General features: G+C 41.2%; 1 protein-coding gene across 1 annotated transcript; it reads right to left on the bottom strand.

Moving 5' to 3' along the window:
- Nucleotides 1-541: 541 nt before the first annotated feature.
- Nucleotides 542-21,777, bottom strand: CCDC17 (coiled-coil domain containing 17). The gene is made up of 14 exons (XM_061632756.1): nucleotides 21,554-21,777; nucleotides 17,292-17,426; nucleotides 16,296-16,358; nucleotides 13,225-13,342; nucleotides 12,433-12,592; nucleotides 10,491-10,613; nucleotides 9,896-10,029; nucleotides 9,328-9,462; nucleotides 8,461-8,690; nucleotides 7,121-7,206; nucleotides 4,105-4,320; nucleotides 3,221-3,443; nucleotides 2,763-2,873; nucleotides 542-763 (listed from the first exon to the last, which is right to left on the bottom strand). The coding sequence occupies exons 1-14, from the start codon at nucleotides 21,737-21,739 to the stop codon at nucleotides 602-604; spliced, it is 2,082 nt and encodes a 693-aa protein (XP_061488740.1). The 5' UTR covers nucleotides 21,740-21,777; the 3' UTR covers nucleotides 542-601.
- Nucleotides 21,778-23,115: the final 1,338 nt, after the last annotated feature.

Raw genomic sequence — 23,115 nt, 5'->3', positions numbered from 1 at the left:
TGTCAGTATGAACAAGATTAATTAACAACGTGCTTTAGTTTATCATGGTCAACAGCAGTCAGAGCAGACTAACATCCCTCTCTGCTGTGCGGATGGATCAGCATAGGTTCAGCTCACAGTGTGTGCTGAGCAGAGACTGGATGAGATGAATAAGCACATCGAATTTTGCCATCACCAAAACCTCACATGAATGCGCCTTTAAAAACAGCCTCGCCTTTAAAAACAGCCTCTATATCAAGCTGGAGAGGCAGCGTGGCATAGTGGTTAAGGTGTTGGACTACGACCTGGGAGACCAGGGTTCGAATCCCCACATAGCCATGAAACTCACTGGGTGACCTTGAGCCAGTCACTGCCTCTCAGCCTCATGAAAAACCTATTCATAGGGTCACCATAAGTCGGAATCGACTTGAAGGCAGTACATTTACATTTTGATATCAAGCTGAATTAAAATCACAGAGAAAAGCACACTTTGGTGGATTAAATCTGCTATTTTAATACAAAACACACAGACACAGAGGTAGATACTGATGTTTCTATGCTGATTTATTTTCATTAGAAGGAAAGTCTAGTCCTGGAGAGAGAAGAGGGGCTTCCTCCTTTCTCACCTTTTATTGGGCTTGTGTTGGAAAGGCTGTTCCTCATTAGGAGGGGGGTCAACAAAGCCAGTGTAAGGAGGGACAGAAAAGGACAGGCTGGTGGGGGCAGGGTGGAAAGAGCGCTGGGCTGGAGGAAAGTCTATAGGGTGTGCTGCGCAACTGGACACCTGTATTTGAAAGAAGAAGAACAGGATTAAGGAGGTAAGGAAGGGTAGCATGAGAAGCAGGGAGAAGACAGCATAAATATGCTGGGGGTAAAAGCAAGGCCTCCGTCCTCCTGATCCTTTCTCTCAAATGTTACTCCTTAGGGAGGGTTTGCCTCCATCTGCTTTCTTGCTTCCAACCACTATCTTATTACTATTGTAATAACCGAAACAGTTGGTAGACAATAAACCTATTCCCATTGGACAGCTCTATGAAAGCACATTGGACAGCTCTATGAAAGTTCAAACTAAAACCTGGAGCAGAGTCCACTGCCCCAGTGACATGGAGCCACCAGCTACCATTTGTGTTTTCTGCTGCAAAACCCAGAAAGGGCTGTTGTTAATTTAACTCTTATCTTGGTTTGTTTCTGTCCTCAGTTTATATAAGTATCACATATTTTAACTCATTGTATGCTAGAAACAGCATGATTGTAAGACATGACTGACATTATTATGTGTTTTTATAGACTGATTCAGTGATCTTATAAAATTCTTATTTGCTGACTTGTGAAAAGGGAAACATGAAAACATATGTTGTTGTATTAATCTGTTCTGTGGAAGTTAATTGTACTGTACTGGAATGGTAGTTAAAATATATGAAACCTGAACCACAAAAAATGATATGATTTTGGTGTTTTAATTTATTTTTACTCTGTCTGTGATCTTATTTTTTTTAACTGTTGTTAATTATTACTGCATTTTCTCACATTTAACTCAATTTATATCTGGAAAGTGAGATAATTCCACTTTGCTAGATAGGGAATTTTCCTTGCAGTAAGGGTGGGGGAGCACTGGGTTGGCAGTGGCAGGTACAGGTGTGTACACAGTTTTGCCCGTTGCCACCAGCCCAGTGCTTCTCCGATCTTCTCCGCAATTCTGGTGCTGGCAAACAGCAGCACTACCCCAGCTGAAAGAGTGGTGGAGTGGTGGCACCCCATCTCACTGTGATGCTACTCAAGTACCATGGACTTTTCACTGGAGTGGTAGATAATTTCTTTTGTGCTGGGAAATAAAGTAGCTAATGAATACCTAAATTAAATTAGTTATTAATTTATCTGGATTTTTATATTAAAATGCTAAATGGTTAATAGCTGGGACTTTAGAAGGCTTCAGGCAGCTGGTAGCATACTTTTTATAACGTTTATGCCTTTAAAATATATATTAATACATTTTCACTGGTTTTGCTCTTAGTTGGAGGACTATTCATAATTCACGGAGGACAAAACTATCAGTGGTTACTAGTTATGATGGCTATTACCTCCAGGGTCAGAGACTCTGGATACTAGTTGCTGGGGAACATGACTGAGAAAGGCGACTGTGCTCATGTTTTTTTGTAGGATTCCCGTAGGCATCTGGTTGTCCACTGTGGTAAACAAGATGCTAGGCTAGACAGGCCTTTTGGTCTGATCCAGCTGGACTCTTCTTATGTAAATGGAGGGAGAGTGTTAGAGGATAGATGGTACTGATTGTTGCTCATAGGTATGTCACCTATGATTTCTTGAATTAGTTAATGCAATCAGTTTTATATTTCATTTATTCTTTTAGCATTGCCTTTGTTATACCCATAGTGTAATTAGTTCACTAATTTTGTTTTGGTGCAATTTACTATTTATTTTATACTATGCCTTCACATTTAAAAATTAATTATTGTTTTAATGTTTTTAATGTTTTTGATTGCTGTAAACCGCCCAGAGAGCTTCGGCTATGGGGCGGTATACAAGTGCAATAAATAAATAAATAATTTACAATTTTTCACCATTAATCTACTATTTCAATACATTTCAAATTGTCTGTCTTTTTGGTGCAGTTCTGACTTTCGGGCCACTATCTTTGGATTCCCTGCAGCAAACAAATATAGAGGGAATAAAGAACCCATTTTTCAGAGTCCACCTTCAACCTATGCTAACTAGGGAAAGAGTAAAAAAAACTGCAAAAGAGATAAAAACGTCATTTGCCAACTCACTGCGGAAGGGTATTTGTACAGGGAGGCATTGCCAGGATTAATCTCTGCCATTGACTGCATGTCAGCATCTCTTGCATTCACCAGTCGCAAGTAAAGCTCTGCTTTGCCCACCTGTGAGATAAAACAAGGTCTGTTCTGGTTTGAATTAAAACAGATGCAAAAAATTATGGAAGAAGAGGTTGGAGTAATTTATCTTGAACTGGCCAAGGTGTTCTGAGTATCAGTCATCATCCTGGGAATGTTTCTATTTAGTGAAGGCGGTTTGAGAGAATCTCTCTTAAATCACACCCAGCACAATGAAGAAAGAAGGAGCTCAATGTTAAGTGCTGACATTAATAGTTCACCACAAGCCTCCTGAGAGCACCAGCATAACACCCTCTACACAACAGGCAGGGAACAATTTCTGTGTAAGAAGCCTGCTCTGGGACTTTGCTCTGAACTTTGCTAAAGATCCTCACCTGGGGCACACCATTTAACTGTTCAGTAGTAAGGCCTGGCTTCACAGGAAGTACCCGGATGGGGACCTTCCAGCGTCCACTCATTACTTGATGCAGATGGTCAAAGATGTTGATTTTGGCCCATCCCCTGGGGGCCAAATTCTGGATCTCTAGCCCATAGGCATCAAAGCCTCCAGATGCTTGAAGCTCAGTTATGAGGGTGATGGTGGTTGAAGGAAGGACTCTGAAAAGCAATTACAAACAAGGGTAATAGTAATGCACGCCAACACGCCTACCTTTTACTCTGCAAATCTTGATCCAGGGTTCACTGTATGTGTGCTCCACACTGGGTTGTAGCAAAGAAGATGTCCTTTATATGGCACTAATGTATAAGAAGCCTTCTAAATAAGACAGAATATGGCAAATGCAAAACTGGACTGAATAGCCTACTTTATGGCAAACTAGATATCACACTAATCCCCAGAGGGAGTGGGGCAAGGTTCTCACACTAAGATGATAGGGTGCACTAAAAGACTCAGGGCCCTGCATGGATAGTCAAGGAATACAAAACACAGTGCTTGCTTGGTACACTGTTGCAGCTGTAGTAATGTTAAACAGGAGCAGCAGTAGATTCTTTTGACCCATCACTGTCCTCTGTTGATAACACCTGGTGGGTCAAGATAAAAGCAGTTCATGATGGTTGGCCTACTGTGCACTGCTGTTTAGAAAGGAGTCTTCTACCACTTATCATTGCACTGGCCTTAAGCACTATTTTGTAGGAGATTAGCAGTGTATACATTTTAAATATAAAAACAAATAATTTTGCCAGCTGTGAATGGCTATCCAAGTAATGACCCACTGAACAGAAAGGAAGAGACATAATGGGAAAAGCCATTAAAACTCACCTTGGGACTGGCTGTCTAGCAGCTAAGATGGCACAGCACCCTCTTTGTCCATCTGTCATATACTGTGGGTATTGGCCCATATCAGAGGAAACAATAGGCAGTGGGGTGGACTTGCCCAATGCCTGCCCATTGCGATACAGCCCAGAGACAAGGCAAACTTGGTAAAATGTGGGATCCAGGCCCAAAAGAAAATCATAGAATATCACAAAACCAGACCTGCAGAAAGAAGAGAAATTTTCATGCTAATGTAATAGCTGGCTGTATGAGCTGCCTACAATCTAGGAGACCCAAACAGGTTAGTTCCCACACTCTGACCCAAACTGTGCTTGGAAGGAATAGTATTAGGATAGGGAAGGATGAGCATATTCATTTTACATGACAGTGCTTACAAATACTCTATGCAAGAATGAGCTCTTATAAGACAGTACAGATGCTCCATAATTCACTAATAGGCAAAAAATCTTGAGGTTGGCTATAGGTACATTCACTAAAATTGCAAAGTAAATCAAACATATTTAAAGTGACTATCTGAACTATATCGTCTTAATATTGTTGCTTCCTCCCTGCTAAAACAAGATCAGCACAGCACATAACTTGTTTCTGTTATTTGGGCTGATTGCAGGTGTTGCCACCACTCATCATATGCTCAGAGGCACATGTTACTAAATTCTTCCAAGCTACACAGCAAGTGGATTGGACTGTGAAAGACCAACCCAAATTGTGTTTGCATTTTGACAAATTTGTAGGGCAGTCCAATATCTGAGAGAGGAGGTCAGGTCTCCTGCTCCCCTGGTGCATTCACTGTAGCTGCCCAATTTCCCTGCTTTTAAAAGTTTGATAGAAATATCTGTTGGCTATAGGTACATTCTTAAACTGCAAGGTTTGTTGCCTATTAGTGCATTTCTCTGCTTTTTAATTTGGGAGGTAAGAAATAGGATCCCATGCAAGTTTGCTGAGAATGGATTGATCATTTGCATGCTTATTGAGTTCAGTGGGATTTACTGCCCCGCAATCATGCTTAGGATATGTGAAACTGACCACAGGGGTTGGGGGGGAGGGAGAGGGGAACAGGCAGGAGGGGGAGGGGGAGGAGGAGGGCAGATTTGGTCACTTGCATGTTTATTGAGTTCAGTGGCATCAATGGCTAGGATAGGTAAAACTGACCTATCGGAGGGAGGCCTGGAGAGGGCAGGGGAGGAGGAAGAAGGAAGAAGGGAAGAGAGGAAGAAAGGAAGAAAGGACAAGGAAGGGAGAGGAGATGGAAAGGAGGGGAAAGATTGCTTTTTAAAACTGTGTTTTTTAAATTTGTATGTTGTTTTTAATGTTTTAATTGTTGTAAACCGCCCAGAGAGCTTTGGCTATGGGGCGGTATATAAATGCAATAAATAATAATAATAATAATAATAATAATAATTTGTATGCTTATTGAGTTCAATGGCATTTACTCCCATGCAATCATGGCTAGGATAGGTAAAACTGACCATGGGGGAAGAGGAGGGGAGAGTAAATGAGTAAGGGGGAGAGGTGAGCAGAAGTTGGGGGAGGAGGGGGGAGGGGATTGGAAGGGGAGGGGATTGGAAGGGGAGGGGTGAAGGAAGGGGAGGGAAGGGGCAAAAGGGAGGTGATGGGAGGGAGGAGGAGGGGAGGGCAGGTTTGATCATTTGCATGCTTATAGAATTCAATGAGATTTATTCCTGTGCAATCATCCTTAGGATAGGTAAATTCACCGTGGGAGAGGGGGAGGGCAGTGGGGAGGGGAAGGAGAAGGAAGGAGAAGGATGGGATTGGAAGGGGATGGGGGAGGGGAAGAGAGGGGTGAAGGAAAGGGAAGGGAACAGTGAGGGGTAGGAGGGAGGAGGAGGGGAGGGCAGGTTTGACCATTTGCATGCTTTTTGAGTTCAGTAGGATTTACTCCTTGCAATCATGCTTAGGATAGATGAAACTGACCTGGGGGAGGGGTAGGGAGGGGAGGAGGAGGGGAGGAAGGGGAGGGGAGGAGATTGGATGGGTGGGCACTGGACAGAGGGGAAGCCTCTTTCCTTTCCAAAAGGAAAACATCATTCTTTTTCAGGGTTTTCCCCATCTTTTTATTCTACAGCAGGGACATGTAGCTTCCCACCCAAATTTAAACCAAAGCTGTCTCTGGCCACATCCACACCAGACTGTTATTTCACTTTAGACAGTCATGTCTTCTCCCAAAGAATCCTGGGAGGTTTAGTTAGTGAAGGTTGCTACGAGTTGACAAGAGATGCCCTGTTCCCCTCACAGGGCTTCAGAAACAACTTTGGCCATTGGAGCTCTGTCAGGGGAATAGGAGTCTCCTCTTAGCACCGTTCACAAACTACACTTTCCAAGATACTTTTGGAGAAGCCATGACTGTCTAAAGTGAAATAAAGGTCTGGTGTGGATGTGGCCCCCGATTAGGCATGCCCAGCAGCTGTGAGTCTGGCTTTTAGAACACTGACAGTTGGTTCTTATTGAGCATGCCCGGCCTTATCATTGAGTTCAGTTCTAAATTCCTTGTTGTTATGTGCCTTCATGTCGATTACAGCTTATGGTGACCCTATGAATCAGCAACCTGCAATAGCATCTAATCGGCCAGGCATTTTTTAAACTTTTAAACTGCAGAAATTGAAGGTCAGTAATAGGATTACAGGTACTCTGTGAACATGGCTGATTTTTAATTATTTCAACAAATTATGAGAACTCTGACAGAAAAAAGTCCAAAAAAATCTTTTCCCCCCTCTCTCTTTTTACATTTTGAACTCTCGATTCTCTCTGTTTTCTGTATCACCATGAAAATTTAGAGGATTGTTAAGCAAGTGTTTCTAAGTTCAGGACTATACGTTTTGTAAGGTTTTGTTTTGAAATGAGCTTGTGGGAAGCATCAGAATGGCATGGGGGTATTTTCAATTTAACATTGTGGAATGTGAAAACTCCATGCTGACTATAGTATACAGCCATTCTTGTGGGTGTATAATAACTCAGGACAGTACTGGTAATAGAACTGACATACGCCGGGTCATATGGAGCTGGTCCCAGGGCATCAGAGGGATCGAGGAAGTACTGGCTTGTAGCTGTGGCAGATGATCTCATGGTGTCCTATAGCAGGCAGAAATTGGAAGTGTGTTAAATTACCAATGAATAGAAAAAGGAAATAGCAGATTTATTCCTAGCAGGAGTAACGAGTGTCTCTGCTCCTAGAAAACTCTTAACAATATAACCCAACAGCTTCAAACAAATCATTCACACCTGAGCAAAAGGTTAAGCAGATTTGCTACCAGCACAGCATGTACCATCTTGGAGCTAGCCCCACAGAGTGTATGGGAGACATTTGCTCTCCACTCTCCTTAAGTGCATAAGTGAGCAGAAGTCTGACTATCACAGGTTAACCTAAATCTAGTCCCATTCTGAAACACACAAGTTGGGTACTATAAGTTCTTTTCAACGATCTGGTCCCACCTATCAGGGATGCTGAAGTAGTTATTTTCCTGTTTCAGATTCAGCAAGGGGTTGGACTAGATAACTTTTGAGGTCCTTTCAACTCTAAGATTCTGTGTAGATGAAGAAAAATCCTACATGTGCTCTCTCCCTCCTCCTGGCTAGCTGGCTGTGTACATGTGCCATCACATGCAGGGCTTTTTGGCATAACATTAAGCATTTGCCATAGCATGACACAAGCTGAATCTTGCTCTTAGCAGTGTTTGTATGTGATGAGCAGTCCATTAATTCAGCCAGAACTTCAGCTTCCAAACCCAACAGATCAGTGCTGGGGCTACCTTAATGTTCTACAGTTAACAGCACATTCAAGATTTTCTTGAGGCTACCATGAGCTAAAGCATTAGACTGAATAAGCCTGGAGCGAAATGAAAAGTTAACAAGTGCAGGATTCTTCAGGCTTCACAACCTGTTTTGTTTTTAATATGTTTTTAAAATGTTTTTAGTGTTTTTGTTTGCTACCCTGGGATCCTTCTGGAAGGAGGGGCGGGATATAAATGTAATTAGTGAAATAACAACAACAACCATAGCAATGGATCATTGAGAGAGGGCATGGAGGCTTGAGAGTGTGGGCAAAGCTGCATTGTTGCCACTCACTGACTGTGCAGGGTGTGGGTGTGGACAGATGACAGCCCTGTCTATTTCTCTAGAATATCCTTCCCAAGAACTGCACATTCATGAAGAGTGCAAAGCCCCTGGAGTAGTAAACACAAACATGGGAGAGCCAATCACCCAGGGTGATAGCTCCAAATTCTGAAAAAGATAAAATATTTGTTATAGATGAAATCTATTTCAGCTCCATAAACAGATTTTCACTGAGTTCCCCCCTAAATTCTCCCTAGTTACAAGGGCACTAACCATGTTGCTAACTGGAAAGGTGGGGTCAGGAAGCCCCAAAAGATGCTGAGGAGGAGGAGGTGGCAGGGGTGGAGCTATAGGAGGTGGCAGAAGGGGTGGTGACCCTCTCCTGGGCCACTGTGGCTTCATCCTCTCTGTGTCATATCTCAGCTTGCCAATCTCTGCATGCACCTGAGCCATCTCTGCCATATATAACCACTGTAGTTTTGCCAGCTCTGTGTCCAAAGACCCTGGTAAAAAGGAAGATGAGCAGAGGAGAGCCCATTAATACAGCACCATACCCAACATTGCCTATGCAAATATTGAGAAAGAAAATGGAGATGAATCTTTATAAGGTGGAAAAAGAGCCTGGATCTGATTCTTCTCGCTGGACCGGCACCACTTAATGTTTCAGTTACGTCTCCAAAATTGTATAGTGACTACATTAGCATCCATGGTGAGACTATAGATCTTGAATACAGAGCCACTTAGGCAAGATTCTGTGGAAATGTGGCATCTCCAAGCATTTCAAGGGCATCTTCTGTCATTAGCAATCCCCAGACTACAGAATGGATAGTCTTGAAAAGTTAGGGAACAGTTAGGATCACAAGGAACAAGGACCTTCTTGGACACCCTGGCAATATAATGTACAGGTCAAATAATTAGAATTATTTAAGATATGAATCACTTCAAACAAAAGGGGTCCCAGAATGATTTACAGGGATAACATACAACAGCAATAAAAATAAATTACAATAAAACAAATATGCTAGAAGTGTTCATCCTCAAAAACCATCCAAGAGCATCAAACCACCACTATTATGAATCGCAAGCTTCCCTTTCTCCTATCTTTGGTCCACCTTCAATAAAGTAAGCTAGGGGCCCCACCATCTTCCATTCTCCTTCTGTCCTTCAGGATCTTCAACTTAAATATCTCATCTTCCAGCCGCTGATTCTCCAACTCAACAGACACGAGCTCACTATCCAAACCCCGGGGGTAGGTGCTGGGACTACCTTCATGTTCTGCAATGATAAGAAGGAGACGCAATCAGCAACAAGGATGGCTTGGAGAGGTGGAAGAGGGAAGAAGTATATGCCAAGGTTTCTCAATTTACATAACCAACAAATAGTCCTGTGGCATGAAACACATTTATTGTAGCACATGAGAGTTGTAAACAGGACCACACTGCCTAGTAGAAGTGAATTATCACATAATCTATGAAGCCCTTTTGAGCTCCAGGCCTAAGGCAGGGATAGCCAACACAATGCCATCCAGATGTTGTTGGACAACAACTCCTATAATCCCTGACCATTGGCCATGCTGGCAGGGGCTGATGGAAGCTCTAGTCCAGAGCCATCTGAAGGACACCACGTTGGTCTAAGGGCCCAAGAGACAGCCTAGTCTATGATATAGTATCCAAGTTTGAGGAGAAGAAGGCAGCAAAAGAAAGCTCACTCTTCTTTCTACCCTTGTGCTCAGGTCTTGCTCCACCTTTCTCCAGTGCTATGGCCTCCACCTGTAGCTCATACATCTGACGGAGGATGTTATGGTCACTCCCTCCACTCTGCAGATAAGCCTGGTAAAGGGCCCTGGAGAGAAACACACATGTATTATAAAGTTCCTGATAGCATTACTGATTTTCTCCTCCTGAGAGGGGTTCAAAGTCTTTATTAGCTGCATCTTAGGAAAACATTAAACAGGAGCCTGGCATGGAGATGAATTGATGGGTAAAGCTGTGCTTGTTGAACATGTATATTTCATGCAGCTATGCAACCATGGGGGAGGATGGATGGCAACCCTACTGACTGTGCCCAATGGGAAGAAACTTGTTTCCTCTCTCATCCAGTGAAAAGTGTCTGCCTCCCATCCACCTCTCCACTGCTACCCAGAATTGCAGCTGCAGAGGTTCCCACAATGGAACAAATAGGAGCCCAGGAGAAAGTTCCACAGGCAACAAACAATGAAAGATATAATCAATCAACCTTCAAATTAATTATCAGTTTACAGAAGATACTGCCCCATTCAGCCTTGCAGCTCCCTCCACACTCACTGTATCTCTGAAGAGAGGGGTCCAGCTGCTGCTGGAAATGGCATAGACTTGAAGAAGAACTTCTCCTCTATCTTGTCTGCAGCACTGTCTGTCTTTATATTGGTGGGTGGCTTGGGTTTGCTTCTAAAAAGAAAACGCACAAAGGAACCATAGGGAGGTGTATAAGTGTCTTCTTGCTTTCTTCAATCAGTGACGATTCTTGTTTCCCGCATACCCCATCGCTTGAGTTATGGATGAATTCCCCAATATGGTTGTTGACCTTTTCTGCTTGGCTCCCATATCAGAATCATAAACATTAGGGGGTGATCTAGGGCTCCTCTGGCCCTTGGATGGGGCTGCATCAATTTTCAGAAGTTTTTTTTTAAATAAATGTTTTTAGTTGGGATTTTACAGTACATGTAACAGAAGAAAAATATCATACACAAATAAACATAAAATAGAATTATATGTACGGATTAACACAAAATGTTAAAACAAAAGCGAGCTCATGGAGCATAAATATACTATTACATTTGATCAAGAATAGGTGTACTATCATACTGAAAAGTAAAATCTTCATCTTTGTAAGTGTTTCATCACACAATTTAATATACTAATCACGCTGAAATTGTTGGAGTAAACAAATATTGCATGGTCACTTTAAGGGATATTTGGGAAATATCCCATGTACCTGTTTACCATGATGTAACTTCCTAATGGGTGGGGTTTAGTTACCTGACTTCCTCCTCCTTTGTCCTGGGGGATTTTTGAATATTCTCTTTTTTTTTTGCTCTATCCACCATTGACAGAGGCCTCATGGCACAGATGCTCTCTCTGAGACCATCCATACCAAATACTAAGATGGACTGAGACTATTTTTCTTTCATCTAAGCTAGAACCTATGTTTCTGAACATATGCAGAATTCGTGAGTAAACATTCTTTTCTTTTACCTAAAGGATTGCGTCTGTTATTTATATAGAGAAAGGTGGGGCTGGTTTATATTCTCATTCTGCTGCTTGTATTTTTACAACTCTGCTAAGAAATAGAACCAACCAAATTAGTTCCTATTTCTGTGTGTATTTTTTATAATACCAAACAGAAATAAGATTATAAGATAATAATACAAAGTAAGAGAGCACAAATTATCCCAGCATGTCTCTTTGAAGAGAGGCATAGGTTGCAGGGGGTATCCAATCATGTTATGTGCTGGCTATAAATTGTATAAAGCAGAAGCATTTTTCAGATAGTTAGTTTTTCAGCTGAGTTAGTTTTTCCATTAATATAATCATCCAGATTTTATTATGCCATTCTTTGGTTAGATTGCAAGTGGTTTACTTCCACTTTCATGCTATGATAATACAAGTCACACAAACCCACCTGTACACTACGCTCAACATCAAAGGCCCTTCTCCGGGTGCCTACTCTGAGGGAAGCTCGGAGGCTGGCAACAAGGGAGAGGGCTTTCTCAGTGGTGCCCCCCAAATTATGGAATGATCTCCCTGATGAGGTGTGCCTGGTGCCAACACTGTTATCTTTTTGGTGCCAGGTCATCTCCCGGGCATTTTAGTATGTGTTTTTAAATTGTTTTTTTTTTAAGTGTTTTTAAATTTGTATATTTGTTTTTAATGTTTTTAATTGTTGTAAATAACTCAGAGAGCTTCGGCTATGGGGCGGTATACAAATGTAATAAATAACAACAACAACAACAACAATAAATAGATCCTTAAAGAGCACTGTGTTATTTTCCACAGTAAAAATTGATAACAGGGCCATGAGAAGGTCTGGGGCCAGAACCTGCCCAGTGAGGAGTTTTAATTCATAAAATACTTTAGTCCAGAATTCATCAATCACTAGACACATCCACCACATATGGTAGAATGTACCAGGCTCCTCACACCCACTCCAACAAATTGGGTTGTTACTCTTTTTCATTCTCAAAAGATAGCCCCCTTTGAGCCTCACCTGCTATTTGCTGCTACCTGGAGAAGTTTCACCTGTTCCCACAGGGCATCCAAAGCCAGTTGGTTCTTCCCCTCCTGGGTATTTAGCTCCACCAGCAGCTGTTCAATATGAGTTGTAGCTGAGTTCCCTAGTTTCAGTTCTGACAGGCGCCTGTGGATCTCTGGATAAGTGGAAAATTGGACACACTTTATTAGAACACCTAGATCGCCAATGTATTTCCAGATGTTCCCTGAATCAGATTCCTGTTAAAATATAGATGTACCATTTCCCTCTTTGTCATCCTGCATCAGAGCCTTGCCCATCCATTTGGAAAACACTTCTTCCCCGATGGGTAAATACGCACACCTCTGGCCTAGTTCCCAGAAACATCTGATAGGATTAGGGATTTTAAAAATATTAAGTGGTATCTAAATGTTTTTAAATAAATAAAAGAAATAAAAAGCCACACCTTAACTGTACCAGTAAATATTGTAGGTGAGGGCTTATGACTCAATGATTAGACCTGTGTCTCCCCCTAAAACACTCAAGTAGCTGATAAAGCTCTTAAATACAACACTGGCTGACCGTAGAACTTGAAGATGGGTTCTTGGTCTAGCTTCCTCCTTCTCTTCTCTAGAAGTTGTGGTATCATGAGCTTTGTGTATCTGCCCTGGCCATTTCCTGGTCAGTGGTGGCTGTTTGCTCATCGTTGATTGTTTTCATATTCACTGCAGGCTGCTCCCTTAACCCGAACTAAAAGCAAGAGGCACCTGCAGGAGGGCAGCAATCCAGTGCATGCTCTAGTTCTCTTACCGTCCTTCTGCTGCTCTAGGTATTGGTTTCTGGCCTGGATATTGGCCAACTGGTGCTCATGTGCTTCTGTCATTTGCTGTTGGCGCTGCCAGTATTCCCACTGGTATCTGTTGTCATCCTAGAGGTAAAGGAAAGATTATAGATTTAAAATGTCTGTTAGTCCTGGAGCCAGTGATATAACCGTTCAGAGCTAAGTGCCCCTGAAAAAATGGTATGTTGCTGTGAATTAATTGTGAATTGTAGAAGAAGTGGGCTCAGCATACCCTCTACTGAAAGTCTGTATGGTGTGGTGGCAGAGTGTTGGGCTTAGATGTGGGAAAGCCAGATTCAAATCTCTATTCAGCTATGGGCAATTCATGCTTTCTTATCAGAATAGCCTACTTCTCAGGTTGTTGTAAGCCTAACATTGTTCTCTGAATTCCTTGGAAGGAAGAGCAGGACACAACTATTACAAACTAATAATAATATCATATTGGAATGGATTCCAAATATCTCTCTCTTGAAAAACAATTTCTTAGGGCTTTTCTGCATAATGAAATTGTGTACAATAAAGGCATATTTATTTCCTTTTTTTGCACACAGTATTCCTTCAAGGTAATGCTTTTGTTGCAAGGTTACTACATTTTCTAAGCACTCAGAGTGCAATATTTTGATTCTGGGATGATGTGATATTTTCCCCAGTCAGCATATTGATTGCTGTTGTGATTGCTGTGTAATGTTGCTTCATGAATGTCAACTGGCACCTCTTGAGTATTGTGAGCAATCTGATTAACAGTGATAACAATACATCACAACCCTCATATCCATCTCCAGGCTGTGAAGTTTTTTATTTTAACTTTTTTCAAGGTTATGTCCTAATGTACAACCATCATGTGAGAGCTGGCTCAAAATGGAACTGCGCAGGAAGGAGCTCCACAGGGCAAGCTATTTCTGTAAAGTTGTTCCTCATGCAATTTTGGCAATTTTAAGCACTTCATTGCAATCCAAAATTAAAATTGTTGGAAACATCATGTGATATGCTGCGGTCTTGACATGTGTTAGAGACATGTTGAAGCATTAATGAGATTGGTTACTGTATCAAAGAAGTCAAGTTTGGGGTGGCTGCACATCACCTGGATAAAATAAATTACCCCTTCATTTTGTAGTTCATTCATTATAGCATTATAGCATGTAAATAGAGACATTAAGTGGTTTTTGTTAGCTTCCCAAATTGCCTATCAATAATCCCAATGAGAATCACAATAGTAGAGCATTGACACACATTGTCTTTTTTATTATCCTACATTCAGGAAAGGCTGTTATTTTTTGCATAAAGAGGTGATTCACACAAATAACTTGTCAAGTAGAACTGCCGCCACACAAGGTTGTGTTCTTAAGAAGCTATTGTGCAGTGGAACTCAAGCGTGAGTCAACTTTGGACTGAATTATTTGGTGATTGAAGTCTTCTCTGCCATAAAGTTTCTGCATCAGATTGCTTATCTAGTCATATCTATCGCCCCCCCCCCATTTTGTTAAAATATGCGAAGAAAACTTTGGTCTCTTGCCCCTCCATTTTGGCTAACCCAGCCAGCACGTAAACCCCAGCTGGAATCCAGATCCATTGGATGGGGTTTTAGTATATTTGACAGGAAAAGCAGAATCCATTAACACCCCCCATTTCCTCAGAACCCCAGAATGTGCCTAGCAACCCTTTAAACCCCAGTAAGTGTCTGCCTCCCCTTACCTGTGAAATGTGACTTGTGATCTGATGGGCCACCAGCTGGTAGCCATCACTCAAACCCATGGGGTGACAGTGCCCTTTAAACTAAGCTATGCTATGCAGTCCTTTGGTTGGCCTGCACCTTCAGGAGTCCATCCTTCAACTGACCATCAGAAAACGGGCATCACCATCTAAGGTGTGTTTCTCATGAGGAGACCAGAAGCCTGAATGTAAACAGAGGCTTAGGTTCAGATAGTTAGTTAAACTACAGAGCTCCTTTTTATTTCAAAGTTCTGCTCCATTCATTTGTCTGCCTCTTTTGTTCTTAATAAATTTTATATAAATTGGGCAGTTGGGTCTGTGTGCTTGGTTGCCAAACTCTCAGGGTATTCAGACGCTGCCATATGTCTAGGGTGCTTGGGAGTCTACTACCAGGTAAAAAAAACCCCAAATTGAGTAGATAGATTTTCAATAGCTAGTTAAAGAAAACCAAGAGTCTTATTTGTTGTCATTTATGGGTATTCTTCCAGAAAACCTTGACCACATGCTACACAGAGACCTAGTTCTGAACATTTTACTTGTGCCTAGACTAGGGTACTTGCAGCTTCCCATTGGAAGACTATAATTCACACAACACTGTCATCCTGGTACAGTAAGACCTGGTTCCATTCCATCATGGAAAAGTTTATCTATCAACAATTACAGGCCAAAGGGCAAATTCAGGCTCCCCACACACTGTACGGCATCTACTCTTGACTAGCCTGGACAATGATTCACACCTCTGTCCTCCTAATACAACAGCAATATAATAACCTTTTTATTTATTTATTTATTTTTATTTCCATTTTGCATTAACATGTATTTAGTTACAAAATAATACAAAAAACCTATTAACTCCCTTTCCCTTCCTTTCCCCCAACCCCTATCACCCCCCTTCCCTCCCTTTATATATTCACCTTTTCTGATTTAACATGTCATTTGTAGAATCTACTTTGTTGCTGTTTTGTTGATTCTCAGTCAGTCCATACAATGGCCCTTCCCTCCTTTTCCCTTTTCCCTCCTTCTTTATGTACGTACCCCTGCCTGTTATTTGGTTGATTCCTACTATGTATTAAAAAATCTATAAATAAAATATTTTTAAGAGCAGTGGAAAAGGCTAGTTGGGTGTATAATTGAAGAGAGTTCCATTTATAGGGAGCAGTATGGGGAAAAGGAGTGAAAGAGATAACTGGCAGGAGTGATCCTGGGATTTACAACATTGGCAAGTCCATGCTTTGTTTTCTCCAAGGCCCAAAGCCTTTCTTTATAACAGTATGTGAATTGCTTTACAGCCATGCACATGTTCTTTTCAAGTCCGCAATCACTTTTTTACCTCTTTCTGGAAGCTCCTGAATGTAGGAAGTGTGTCTTCCAGCGACACCCTCAGTTTGTGGAACTGCGAAAGGGAAGAATTTCTTTAGTGGCATATTCAAGTTCTGGGTGCTGATCAGGGTTTGTTTAATATTTATTTAAGGTTGCCAACTTATTTTCTGGCAAGACTATTGTGCCTTTAACTGATAAGTGTGAAATAAGCAAAAATTTAGCAGGTGAAACCTTTCTATCAGTGTATCTCAATGCCAGGAAAAGTTCCACTTGCTGGCTTTCTCCTAGCCAAACAGCTGTCAAAAGTCCATACTTCCTTTGGGCAATCTTACTGTTGGCACAGCACATAGAGATAACAGCTGGCTCTTTTCCTTTCTTATTTACTGCTGGAGAATCTAAAGCTAGTAGAATTTCAGACAGAGCACTAGTGGTCAAATTCTTTAACAGTCTATAGGTCCATGATTCACACAATTTCCAAGACCCTATTTCTGACCTTTCTAAGACCAATGGTGAGTTTTTCAAGTGCTCTAAAATCGTGTATGGCATGAGATGGCAGCTTATTGTCCCCCTGGCTCAACCCAAATATTCATTATTTTTCAGGAGATGATGTGCTGTAGGAACGTCAAGGCATTCACAAAATGGGTCATCATATAACAAGAAGTGAACATGCTTGTTTTACTGTATCACCACCAGGACAATAGGGTCATGTGAATTGCCCATCTGCATGATACTATATTTATGCCATCATTTAACTGGAAAGAACTCTGTTGGTTTCCCAAAATGCCTAGCAATAATTGTAGTTAGAATAATAATAATGGAGCATTAGCATTTTTCAACTCTACATGAGATCAAGGCTAGTGTATATAGAAGTAAGCAGGCTTCCACCGCAATGTTAATTTAATAATTTAGAAAAAAAGTCCCACTGATTTAATGGAAACATAGACATGGTAATATGGACTGCATGTGGATATCACTTTTGTTATTATTTTGTTTCGTTTCGTTGTACCTCTTCAGTTAGTTTCTTCAAGGCTTGGCTGTCTGAAACACTTCCTTTATGATCAAAGCTTCTAGAGCGGTGTGCTTGTTGCTCATGTTCCCCATCAAAATGATGCTTCTTTGGTATTGGCACTTGTAGTTGATGCTGTTTCATAGAATCCACCAGCCAAAACAGAAAATAAATCAATGCAAGAGGAGCATCAGGAAAATATATTGTCACTGAGTGCAAATTCATGGGAGATGAAATGTCTAAACAGAGTCTTTAGATGCAAAATCTGACAAATCCCGACCTTCAAGAGACAAAGGACCCATTTTGTGAGAAGAAGAGAACCTAGGCCTCTTCTACAAATAATAGTATGCATGGGAGTGCAAGGGAAAGTATCCCAAAACAGATTGGGAACCCACTAATTTAGGGCCTTCCCAAATAATACTTTATTATTTACTATATATTTTGGAAAGTCATTCCTCAAGATATCATAACCAAATTTTACATGATAGTTCCTGAGATCAAGGATCAGATACAATTGAACATCATTTTGGATCAAGATGGCAGACTGAACCTTTCAAAACAACACTGATTTGAACCAAAGTTTGCATTATGATTCCTGAGATAAAAGGAGCAGGTTTTCATCTATTTTTGGATACAAGTGGACACAATTTTGAATCTAGAAGGCAGACTGAACCTTTCAAAACTACACTGATTTTAACCACTGATTCCAAAACTGCACTGATTCTTTGGTTTCTTAGAATTCCCAAGCAGCAACAGGCATGAAGCTGCTAGTTTTATTATTATGATTATTAATTATTATTGTTGTTGTTATTGCTGCTAGTACAACTAATAATAGTAATCTTGTTGTTGTCGTCTACCTCTCACCCAGAATGCAAGTCCTGAGGTGGATTACAAAGATTTAAAGTTGCAAAGCATACATACAAACCATTAGAAATTAAAAAATACAAAAACATACAAAGAAACCATACATAAACAAATTCATAAAATCCTTAAAAACAGGGGTGGAAGTTTAGGCAAATGCTTGTACAAAAAGATGGGTCTTCAGCAGCTGTCTAAAAATGGGAGGAGAGGGAGCTGATCTTACATCACAGGGGAGGGCATTGTCTCGGGCCGGGGCTATGACAGAGAAGACTCTGTTGTGTGTATTCGCCAATCAGGCTTCAGATATAGCAGGTACTTGCAAAAGGCCCTCTTCCCTGGTTCTCCAGCGAAGGACATGATTAATGAGGGGAAGGTGAGCAGACAGATACCTAGGTCCCAAACCATTTAGGGCTTTAAAGGTCAAAACCAGTATCTGGAATATTAATATAATTCAGTTATTGCATAACTGTTATTCAGTTGTTCCACAGGATCCATGTTTTTCTTCAAAGTAACAGTTGTGTTGTGGAAAAATTACATTTTCCCAGAACACATACTACAATACTTTATCCATGAATGAGAAAGTGTGACATAAACCCACACAGACAATACCACCTTGCTAACGTCTCAATTGCAATTGGAAGTGATGTGTAGAATTTAGCTATGCAAATGTAATGGACAGCTAACGGATGGTGTTCACAACATTGCTGATCATGAGCAGCACAGCACTCCTCCTTTAAATTTTTTAAATTTATTTTACTTCTGGAGAAACTCAGCACTCCCTTGCTATACTACAGGAGCACACATATAGCCCTCTGACAAAAGTCCTTTTCATGGGAAATTAGGAAGTTACCTTATTCTGAGACAGACATTTGATCCATCTGCTTTGGTATTATCCAGCAACTGACTTGTTGCCGTCACTGTCATATCCAGGAAGGGCAGGGAAAGACTCCTGTCTGAAACCCTGGAGATCACTGCTGCTAGTCAGTGCGTAGACAATACTGAGCTAGATGGGCTGACATCTGACTTGGTATAAGGCAGATCCTTTGCATTCCCAGCCTTACTTTGAAATGCCGGGGATTGAATATGGGACCTTCTGCATGCAAAGCAGATAGTCTGTCACTGAGCAATGACCCTTCCCTAAAGCTACAACCCTTCACTTAAATAAATATACATACATACATATATTTATTGTTGTTGTTATGTGCCTTCAAGTTGATTACGACTTATGGCGACCCTATGAATCAGCGACCTCCAACAGCATCTGTCACGAGCCACCCTGTTCAGATCTTGTAAGTTCAGGTCTGTGGTTTCCTTTATGGAATCAATCCATCTCTTGTTTGGCCTTCCTCTTTTTCTACTCCCTTCTGTTTTCCCCAGCGTTATTGTCTGTTCTACTGAATCATGTCTTCTCATTATGTGTCCAAAGTATGACAACCTCAGTTTCATCATTTTAGCTTCTAGTGACAGTTCTGGTTTAATTTGTTCTAACACCCAATTATTTGTCTTTTTCACAGTCCATGGTATCCGCAAAGCTCTCCTCCAGCACCACATTTCAAATGAGTTGATTTTTCTCTTATTCGCCTTTTTCACTGTCCAACTTTCATATCATACATAAGAGATCGGGAATACCATGGTCTGAATGATCCTGACTTTGGTGTTCAGTGATTCATCTTTGCATTTGAGGACCTTTTCTAGTTCTCTCACAGCTGCCCTCCCCAATCCTCGCCTTCTTCTGATTTCTTGACTATTGTCTCCATTTTGGTTAATGACTGTGCCGAGGTATTGATAATCCTTGACAAGTTCAATGTCCTCATTGTCAACTTTAAAGTTACATAAATCTGCTGTTGTCATTACTTTAGTCTTTTTGACGTTCAGCTGTAGTCCTGCTTTTGTGCTTTCCTCTTTAACTTTCATCATCATTCGTTTCAAATCATTACTGGTTTCTGCTAAGAGTATGGTATTGTCTGCATATGTTAAATTATTAACAAGTAGTTAATTAATACATTAAAACTCCACCAAAAGTTAGAGTCTGTTTTAATGATCACTTCAGGCATGGTAGCCATTCTTTCCTTCCTTTTCATTATTTCTACTATATTAGAAAACAAATGCTTTACAAAAGCATACAAAAAACACTGGGAGCCTTTTCCTTCAGCAATGCCTCACCTTTTTCTGACACTTTGGAGACCATGAACTTATTTTCCACAGTACAAATGCTGGGATCTTGGGCCAGGACTAGAAATGTGAAAGTTTGGAAAAATGTGTGTGTGTGAGAGTGTGAGTGTGTGTGTGTGTGAGAGAGAGAGAGGGGGGGGAAATGTGTGTGTGTGTGAGAGTGTGAGTGTGTGTGTGTGTGAGAGAGAGAGAGAGGGGGGGGACGTTCCCCCCTTTTTCCCAGTTTTTTTTCTGGGCCTTCACATCTCCCTTTAGCCAGGACTTTGTGAGAGCGACATTGCATCCTAAGATAGTCCTAAATTAATTCACTGATAAGATTTCTGTGCAACATGAGGAGGGGAAGAAAATCATTCTTTAACAAGAACTAGTCACCATCCTCTGTTGGACTGGCTATCTGTGGAATTAGAGAATATCAAGAATCCTTCGAGGAGCATAGTGGTGCTAAAAAAAGGAGAGAAACAAGAAATTGCTTTTATATGGGATCATCCAACATACAAAAAGGTAGGTGGCAAATAACTTGGTTGTAATATACTGCTTTAATATTTCACCTCTAAAATATTAAGGTGCAATTCTATGGTGCCTGGAAGAGTGTCCCAGGGCCATAGGATATATTGGATACAGAGATGTATCACTTCCAAATGACCTGTTTATTGTGCATTCATTCTGATTTGTTCGCAGAAAAATTGTATGGAGGTTAGAAGACATTGGCTATTTTACTGAGCATTCATTCTGATTTATTTGTGGGGAGGTTATTCAACGTTGCATCAAGCAATTGTTACACCACACTTTCCAGTGCATTTTCCTGTTACTTTCCTTATCACAAAAAGTCTCACCCCAGAGCTCCTAAGTTGGAAAGAGATCTGATGTCAGAGTCTCCTTCTCCAACACTAGCAACTCCTCTGAAACCGACACAACTGACATCAGAGCTCCAAAACAAAAGGGATGTTCCACCAAGTGGGTTGGATCTGAAGCCTCCAAAGTCCTCCCAATCCCCGCAAATGCCTCCAAACTGGGGGTGGGGGAATTTAGACACATCCACATCTTTCTGTTGTGCATGTACATACTCAGGAAGCAGTTAAGAAGATTGGTGACTTTTTTGTATGTCTGGAAATCTATTAATGGGGTCATCTAAATGGCAGCATATAACTTTCCCCCTTCTATCTTTAGCACCCAAGCTAGTTGGTCCCAACATTTTGGAAGAAAGCCTAATAAAGGTTGAACTCCTTTACCATGCTGTCTGGTGTCTCTGTTTTCTTAGGCTCTTTCCCCCTATGGAGTATTTGCCTGTTGTGGTATCTGGCATCCATGGTAGGTTCCTCTCCGATGCAGAATTTTTCCATGTGCTTCTCTAGCAGCCGTCTAGAGCAGAACCCCATCTCACAGCTGGGACAGTGGAAAACCACCGGATCTGTCATCAAGAGGAGTAACTGGTTGCTGCTATTCCACAAAGGGTGTTGTTTATCTGGAGGTTCCTGGCCACTGTTCTCCTTGCAGGAATGGGCTACAATGGCATTTGGAGTTTGTATAGTTGCTATGCCGGTAACTGCCAGGCGGTGCTAATCTGCCAAGATAATAAGAACAAGGCAGCCCAGAGTGACTGGAATGATCACCATGGCTGTGACCACTGTTTATATTTGCTGTTACCTGGGATAAGAAGCACCTAATAACCGTTAAGGGAAAAACTTTTTATTTTTCTCAAACGGCTGTCATTAATAGGAGAGGTGATCGGTGTGCACAGTAGTACCTAGTCTTTATTAGCTTTTGATATTTCTGAATGGAAGAAGGGCCCTCACAGTGACAGCATTCTACAATCTCTGGCCTTGGGGGGGAAAAATGACGTACACTGATATAGTCCTAATCATATGGACAAAGTGAAAAGATGTGTTTGAGATGGAAATGGGAAATAATAAAATGATCAAAAGTAAATGCAATGCATAGTATTGACCAAATCTATAAGAGCTGTTTTGGGGAAACTTTCAGTGCAGTCTAGGAACCTGTGAAGGAGGAGATCCTGTGTACCTAGTGGGGGTACCAGCCACATCCCTGTGCCAATCACTAGTGGGGATGGGCAGTTAGGGAGAACATACGCTCTTTTATAACAAGAACAACATGTGTCTTCCCTCCGTTCTTCTTTTGTTGGTTATATGCCAAATAAGAAAGGCTGTGTCCACTCTAGGGCATTCAAGCATATATGGGTTGATGTTTCCGTGTGCGCATTTGTGTGCCTTTAATCCACACACAATCACTTTCAATTTATTGCCTCCAAAATCTGTCTCGATGTTTTCTGTCCACATGTGCTTGATGGGATATATTCATACTGTGTGTGGTCCCCTGACCTTTCAGGTAGTTTCCCCCCCACTCACCTTACGTTTTGGGGTCTGTTGCAGGTATGAGTGCAGGTATTAGTTCAGTGGTGCACTAGCACCTTTAATTTTAATTTTGAAATACAAGTTTTTAATATACCAGAGCTGTACAAAAAAGTAGGAAAAAATATCGGCGTTGCTCCCATCCAGGAAGCCTTCTTTACCACACATGTAAATAAACCTGCCCACATAGTTTGCATCAGTGCTTCTACTGCTGGTAACACGGAATTTGATATTGGATTTCCTGTCCTTATTGGATTATCCGTGGATCAGAAAATTTTTTTTAATGGGAGGAAGGTGCGGGCTGTCACTTGTATGAGGATGTAAAATGGATGCTGCAAAATAAAATAAAATAAAATAGATACAAGCAGCTTCAAATCCACATTTAACCAGCACAAAGTCAGAAAGGAGACTACTTGACTGACGCA

The sequence above is a fragment of the Rhineura floridana genome, chromosome 6, assembly GCF_030035675.1.
Source record: "Rhineura floridana isolate rRhiFlo1 chromosome 6, rRhiFlo1.hap2, whole genome shotgun sequence".
Lineage (NCBI taxonomy): Eukaryota > Metazoa > Chordata > Lepidosauria > Squamata > Rhineuridae > Rhineura > Rhineura floridana.
Note: the sequence above shows the minus strand (reverse complement) of the source record. Positions and strands in the feature narration are given on the sequence as shown.

What these genes read in the sequence shown, in the direction of transcription:
- CCDC17 (XM_061632756.1), bottom strand. Translation starts at nt 21,739, where the DNA reads ATGACAGATCCGGTGGTTTTCCACTGTCCCAGCTGTGAGATGGGGTTC. An exon ending in TCAGGAGCTTCCAGAAAGAG is followed by an intron (nt 13,343 to 16,295) that starts GTAAAAAAGTGA and finishes CTTTACCTCTAG; the next exon opens with GATGACAACAGATACCAGTG. An exon ending in CAGGTAGCAGCAAATAGCAG is followed by an intron (nt 10,614 to 12,432) that starts GTGAGGCTCAAA and finishes TTTTCTTTTTAG; the next exon opens with AAGCAAACCCAAGCCACCCA.